At 45.0% G+C, this 7588-nt stretch overlaps 1 protein-coding gene across 1 annotated transcript in view; it reads left to right on the top strand.

Annotated features, from left to right (window-relative positions):
• Positions 1-77: 77 nt before the first annotated feature.
• MAP3K3 (mitogen-activated protein kinase kinase kinase 3) overlaps positions 78-7588 on the top strand; it is a gene marked incomplete at its 5' end in the record, with an annotated part of 9921 nt that continues 2410 nt past the window's right edge. Inside the window, 5 exons of the mRNA XM_008946306.1 lie at positions 78-288; positions 1935-2083; positions 3872-4003; positions 4702-4831; positions 6355-6532. Of these exons, the coding sequence (XP_008944554.1) occupies positions 78-288; positions 1935-2083; positions 3872-4003; positions 4702-4831; positions 6355-6532 (800 nt within the window). The remainder of the gene's footprint in view (positions 289-1934; positions 2084-3871; positions 4004-4701; positions 4832-6354; positions 6533-7588) is intronic.

Raw genomic sequence — 7588 nt, 5'->3', positions numbered from 1 at the left:
TGCATGCTGTTTCTCTTCCCCAAGTGACACTTGGGGAAGAGAAAAACTCGACACTTGCCCTTGTGAAACTTCATCAGGTTTTACTTTTCTCTCCAGGCCGGAGGACATTTCCCCGGATACGCCGTCACCAAGGGAATCTCTTCACCTTGGTCCCTTCAAGTCGTTCCTTAAGCACCAATGGAGAAAACCTGGGCCTGGCCCTGCAGTACCTGGACCCCCGGGGCCGCCTGCGGAGTGCCGACAGCGAAAACGCCCTCGGCGTGCAGGAGAGGAACATCCCCACCAAATGTAAGCACTCACCCTGGTGACAGATAACTGGGGAAAGGCCTCTAGGGGTTATGGGCAAGAAAAGATTTTAGAGATCAACTCCAAACCAAACGTATTCCCATAGCTCGATTTTAATAAGCCATTCAAAACCACGTAATGACATGGTTGTGTTTTGACACCAGTCTGTCTCACCTGTAAGCCAGGTCCTCATTTTTTCCTTTAAGAATACTTAGCCTTGCACTGGAAGCTGGCCTTGCCTTTAGAAAGCATTGGAAATTCAGCTGAGAAGTAAAAAAAGCCTCTAAGTTGATTGCATCTGGATGATCTATCTTCAAACAGTCAGACAAGCTTGCTTATTTTCTTGATGCATTAACATTTGTAGTCAGGCTTGTGGATTACTGTTATTTTACAAGTTAAGGGCAGTATTTATTTCATTTGCTCCTTAGCAGAAAGATTTACTTCTGTATTAATAGCCTCTCTGCACTGGCTTTTGGGCAACTTTATATTATAAAAAAAGAAATGGAACATAAATCATTACTGATGAACTTCAGATATCCTGTACAGTAATTTAAGGATCAAAATAAAGACATTAATGCAGCAGAGTAAGCAAGGCACTAAAACACCAACTGGCAGTAAATCTGATTAAATTAGACGTGGAAAAGCTGATCTCTCAGCTCTTCTCTTTTTTCACACTGTCCAGATGGCTGGTTCCTGTCTTTGTTTTTAGAGTTTCTTGTGAGATACTACATAATTGGATGCGTTGCACTGCCTGAGTCTGGTGGTGCTGTCTTCAAAGTGAGAGCTAAAGCACTGATCTTGGAGTAATATGCTTTGGTGTTAAGCAAAATCTGGAAAACTGGGCTCAGGTGTTAATCCCTGGGTCAGGACACTGCTGCTTGTGCAGTGCACTCACCAGTGCAGTAGAACAGTGAGAACTCATAATTCCCTGCTGATGTAACCTCCTGCTGGGGTATTGTCAGTGGCTGGTTCTTGTGTTTATTTTTATAAGGGTCTGATCTTTCAGCAGGTAAAGAAGATACCCATACTGTGCTTACTTCATGGCTTCTAGCTTACCAGTTTCTGGTAGGGAATTATGACTTCTAATTTTTCTGCTGTAGAGACAGCCTGGCAGTGAAATCCTTCCCACAGAAGAAAGAATTCCAAACTAACCAATGGCTGGAAAAGAACTCAGGAGTGTCCTTCAGGTTGTCCCAGAACCTTAAAGACTATTCCTAGCTGGGTGGGATTGATTCAGCAATGCTGATCCAGCTCCTCTTCATCTGACACATGTAGTAACTACAGATTTAGGGATGGAAGTTGCTGTATAATTGCTGGCCCCATCTCTTCAGACAGTGATGTTGTAGAATCCACTCTACCGGTGCAATGAAATATCATCAATCTCATTGAATCTCTTGCCTGTAGTATGTCTTTGCCAAATGTCGCACAGTTTCATTTTCAGGGGACACCAGTCAGCAGGTCCTGAGAGTCTGAATGGTTGGGTTCTGTTTGAAGTTCTGCCACTGTCTCCCTTATTCTGGGACAGTACCTCATGTCTGTTCCTTCAATCCCTTTTTCAATCCCAGTACGATGGGGATTGGTCTTTGGAAAGATCACCATTATCCTTAAGTAGTAGAATGAAGAGAGAAATTGTTACTGTTCTTTTTCAGCCCCAAGTGCTCCAATAAACTGGCGACGAGGAAAACTTCTGGGCCAGGGTGCCTTTGGTCGTGTGTATTTGTGCTATGATGTGGACACGGGCAGAGAGCTTGCAGCTAAGCAGGTCCAGTTTGACCCAGAGAGTCCTGAAACAAGCAAGGTAATTCTCATTGAAGCTTCTAAAATTCCTGATGCAGACTTTGAGATCCTGTAAAGTGCCTGTAGCCATCTGTCCTTGAAAGCTAGTATCTAATTTAGTTTGGACTAGGATTTCAACTCATGTGGAGAGGAATAAGAGTCATTTAGAAATTGCTTTTCCGTATTATTAACTTCAGCCTGAAACTAAAATCCGTTTTCTGGCTTCATTTTTGGCTTTCCCTTCTCAACTTTTTGGTTTGTTGCCAGGTTACTTGAGGAATACTAGACTGCCCTGTGTTCCTGGTTAGACATGGATGTGAATGAAACTAAACCCAAAAAGAGTAGAATGTTTTTTCTTATTCAAAGTAAAAAAGATGCATGCACTTGCAAAACCCACTTTCTGGGCTTAAGTGGTAGGTCCTGTGTGGTGTGTTAATTACCAGTTTCTGCTTCTGAATTCTCCCTGTTCTTAAAACAACAACTGTGGTGTGTAAATTAGTCAGGAACAGTGGTGTGATGACACGTTGGAAATAGTGAAGGTGGGAAGGGGCACCTTGAAGTGATAGGTTAACACAACTCCATGCACAGAGGATGCAGCTCTTGGGTTCGTTGCTGGTGTTTTAACACTGTACCAGTTCCTCAATATTGAACAAACTCACTTTGAGCTGGAATAACTGATCTGTGAAGATTTAACTATGGGAGGTTGGTGCCAAGATAAGTCCTAATGTGGTAAGTTCTAAGTTATATTATACCATGTCTCTGCTGTAAACCAGACAGTAACTGAGCCAAGGAAGAACAGGCTGGAATGTGTTTTGAAGGCACTGAAATTCCAAACCTTATGCTATCAGTTGGCCCAACTGACCATCTTCCTCAGGTTCCATGCACCTCTGCAGAAACCAAGTCCTTACTCTTGAAGAGCTTCATCCTCTCCTGGAGCAAGAGAAGTGAACCTGGCACCTTCTGGTGGCAGGAGTAGAGAGAGTTAAGTGGGACTAATTTGGGAAGACCATCATTCCTTTTTCCATAAATCTTCATGCTCCAGTACCTTTGATGTTCAGCCTGTTCATTCCGTGGGTTCTGCAAGAACCTGATATTTTTCCTGGGCAACAAACATCTGGGATTCAGTCTGAAACTGCCTTTTTGCCTTTGTGCTCTGATACCCAGTTGCCTGTGGCAGGGATAAAGCAGAGACTCAGTTTCATGTGCACAGCTGCAGATTCTTTGAAGTAAGTAAGAGAGGAAGCTGTCTTAGATGCTGATTCCAGTAAAATCACCAGTGTGGATCCGAGCAGGACTGGGTGACAAAAGAAGTTAGCAACTCTTAGCACCTGTAGTCTTGCTGTCTAGTGGATTGAGGTTCCTACAAAGACTCCTAGCAATTCTCTAACTGTGTATTCAAGAGCATTCTCATAGCTGAAATGAACACTCACTGCCCTCAGCTTAGTGGTGAGAAGTAAGGTTGTATCTGTGGTGTGCGTGGAAAACACTTTCAACCAGCTTAGCTAAAGCCATTCAGATGACAGAATCAAGACAAGAAACAAAAGTTTTTCTGGTATTAAATCCATATATGATACTGCTTGTGTTCCAACTACCAAAGCTTCTGCACCAATACTTACCTGTGTATTGTACAGTGAGGATTAATGTGAAGCATGAGTAATGTTTGCCTTTCCCAGGAGGTAGGAGAACCAACACCATGGATTTGACTTCTTCAGTGTAGTAGTGGTCTCATTCTGCCAGTGGCATGGACCTATTTATTAGGACAGAATTTGTCCTGGGGCCAGAACCTTATTTTCTCCTTCAACATCTGTAGGAAGTGAGTGCCCTGGAGTGTGAAATTCAGCTGCTGAAGAACCTCCAGCATGAACGTATTGTGCAGTATTACGGCTGCTTACGGGACCGAGCAGAGAAGACCTTGACCATCTTCATGGAGTACATGCCAGGGGTAAGAGCTGATGCAAGCAGCACAGTCACAGATCATAGTGAGATGGGTGGTTTTGTTGGTTGATTTATTAGTTGCTGTGATTCCCCTAACTGTGTCATCCATCCTGTGTCCTCTTAGGGATGCCCCTTTCTCATACTGTCACTATAATGTCACTACTTTCTTTTTATTTATGCCCAAACCACCTCTCTGTTGGATTTTTCCCCAAGTGTCTTGTACTTGAAAGACATTCTCTTCAATAGTCCCTAAAGCAAATTCTTCTCTTCAGTTGAATTTTGTTCTATTAAAGTACTTGAAAAGATTTGAGCCATCTTGTGAGGAATTAGCAGAGTTGTGTAGTACAACAAATTAGGCTAAAACTGACCCTGCAAAAAGGGAGACTTTTCACTCAGATTCATCCACTGCATTGTCTAATTGCTTGCATTAACAAACAGTTGTACCAGCACAGCTCAAGGATGGAGGAAGCAGATAGAACCTCCTTAAGCTACTTTTGCTGTAAAGTGTGTCCTTGCCCTTCTTGAATGGGGCTTTTTGGGGCAAGATTCTGTGAGAGCCTCACAAAGAGCCTTTCGAAGAGGCCAGAATTCATTTCCGTGCCAGCTGGGTGTGTAAGAGTCACAGCTCATGGGACCTGAATGGAGACTGCAAGATCTGTGGTTTGTCATTTCTTTGCCAATCCCTTCTGTTTGGTTTTGGTGCAGGGGTCAGTGAAAGACCAGCTGAAGGCATATGGTGCCCTCACGGAAAACGTCACCCGGAAATACACTCGGCAGATCCTCGAGGGAGTCTCCTACCTTCACAGCAACATGATTGTGCACAGGGACATAAAGGGTGAGATCAGCTGCTGATTTATGTACATGCCACGTGCTAGAGGAACTCTGAAACAGAAACCAAGTGTTAAGATTTCAGTGTCCTGGCTGAGGCGTCTGAACATTGCTTTGCTCAGTTATCCCTTTTTGGTCTTATGTCCATGTGCAGGGCTTTGGGAAGGTCGTTTTCTGGGCTGGTTAAGGGAGGTTGGGCTATTACCTGTACAGGACCTGAGAGTGTGGCAGTTGGTTATAGTAAGGAAGACTGGAATCCTCTAATTCTTAGGAACACTCCTCTGTAACTGCTTATCTTTCTCTCACTCACCAGCAAAATGAGGCTTAGTTGCCCCCTGAATTTCACTGCCCTCCTAAGGCACACTTATTTCCCTGTGGAATCCCTTCTAATTTCCTCTCTGCTTGACCCAAGTACTGTTTCTCAGGTGGCAGGCATACCAAGTGCCATAAGAGCTCTGTCTGCTCCTGACAGTCCTGCTTGTCTCAGGCCCTTGTGACTGTCCTGCCTCTTCCACATAAGAAACCTCCAATATTCCATGTAGAGCCTCCATGATGAGTCCTTAATCTTCCTCTTTTCAACATAACCCCATGGAGCCAGCCAGTCTCCTTAAGAGTTAGTTAATGTCAACAGATGAGGCAAACACCACACAAATTATTCTGTGCTCTAGAGGGACCAGGAGAGTTGCTTGCTGCAGAAAAAAATACCCTCTAGATCTTGATTACATCCCCTCTAGGCTAGCAAAGGGAGATGAGCTGCTGATTCTTGAATAACACTTTGTACACTGCTGATGTGGTGCTCTGTACCAAATGGTTTCCTGCCTGGTGGGTTATTCACTAGTTTGCACCCATCTAAGCCAAAGTGTTAACTTGTTTTATCTGGGGGCAGAAGGATTTCTCATAGGCATGTACCAGATAACGGCAACCCAGGGTTCTTGATCTTATTGTGGCTTTGGAGGAAGAATCCTTTTTGGTGTCCAAGCCTTAGTTTGTGTCTACATACTAGCTAAGCTCTCAAGTTTCCTTTTTTCCCTGGCGCTTCATGCTCAGGACCTTTGACCGAGTAGAGTGGAGATTGACTTGTTTGTTGTAGGAGTTCAAAGTGGTTTAATTACCTACATCTGTTACCCAGCTGACCAGAAAGCAAGGGTTCTACTCACCCAAGCAGCACCCCAGTAAAAGCCTTTTCCACGCAGCTACGACCTGTCTCAGCCATTGGCCTGGAGGCCCTGCATAGGCTGTCAGAGCTGTTTACAGGCAGTGGAACAATGATGGTGCTGACTCAGCTCTCATTTCCCTTCCCCCTTCACTTCCTTCTGTTTTTCCCCCCTGAAGTTTTTCCCTATTGCAGCCATTAGCAACTGGCTTGTGTACAGCCTGTATTAAAGAAATGATGTTTAGCAGGTCACCTGAGGCTTAATGGGGAAAAAGCCATACCATGAGCATGGGTATTTCTGGGCTGGATATCAGGCTGCGGATCCAACAGCTGGATTGCATGAAAACAGCTGTCTCCATTCTTTGTTTTTTGTCCAGGAGCCAACATTCTCCGTGACTCTGCTGGGAATGTGAAGCTTGGGGACTTTGGGGCCAGCAAACGGCTGCAGACAATCTGTATGTCTGGGACAGGCATCCGCTCTGTCACTGGCACACCATACTGGATGAGCCCAGAGGTGATCAGCGGGGAAGGCTATGGACGGAAAGCAGACGTATGGTGAGGCTTCAACTTTCCATCCCCTGATCAATTTTCAGCTCTTTTGGAGCGAGATAAGACGGACACATTCCGTCGTCCCTGTATCCCAGATCAGGTTTTGCCCGGATCAAAAGCTGAAGGTGAACTGAAGCAGCTGGTTGGCACTGAAGGCATGACCTGCTGCAGGCTGTGCTTTGCAATGCCAACGTGCAGCAGCTCGTTGAGCTTTTCAGGAATGATTTCCACTCATTCCTCCCTCAAACCAAGAGCTGATTTTCTGTTTTCTGACTGGTGTGAGGTTTCCATCCTTTCTAAATCCCTTAAGAAAGAGGCTGAAGATTGGTTAGGAATTGTCCATTCATTTGGTTATAAAATAAGAGGTATGCTAGTAACACACTGGAAATGAAAGGAATAGAATTGGAGCACTAAAGGAAAGATGCCCAAACCTAGCATGACACAAAAGGTACAGGTCAGATCAGAGGTCATCTGAAGTATGTGTGAATGTTAGTGGCATAACCAAGAAAGAGCCTCTATCAAAAGGAAATGGTCCTGTGTCAAAATGTTAGGTTTGGAGGCCTAAAAAAGGTGAGATGATGAAGCTAAACTGAACGTCAGTGACAAAAGGTATGTCTGTCTCTCCACACTGAAGCCAGGCCCGTGCTGTTTCCTGTACAAGCAGTGAGTGGAAGCGCAGCTGCAATGTGTCTTGTCTGCAAAGAGTTAAGTTCTGCAGACTCTCCCAGTTGGGAAACTTGGGGAGAGAATGGAGCACGTGCCCTTCCCCCTGGGTTGATGCAGTTGTGGATTTCCTCTTGGTGCTGACATGGGTCCATTCCCATCAAAGAGACGCTGCCGTTGGCCGGGCTCCAGTTCCTACAACCCTGATGGTTATTTAGGGGGGTCAGAATTTTCCAGCGCAGCGCTAGTCCCAGGGTGGATGTGTAGGGCCTAGAGGCAGGGAGACGTAACCAATCCAGCCACCTGGCCTCCCGCCACTGCTGCAGGCCCCTCTCCAATTTTCTTTTTCCTAAATAGCAGAATATGTGAGCTATTTGTTATTGCTGGAGTGACTTGACA

This window comes from Merops nubicus, unplaced genomic scaffold (assembly GCF_000691845.1).
Source record: "Merops nubicus isolate BGI_N331 unplaced genomic scaffold, ASM69184v1 scaffold1068, whole genome shotgun sequence".
In the NCBI taxonomy this organism is placed as follows: domain Eukaryota; kingdom Metazoa; phylum Chordata; class Aves; order Coraciiformes; family Meropidae; genus Merops; species Merops nubicus.
This window is presented reverse-complemented; position numbering and strand designations above follow the sequence as displayed.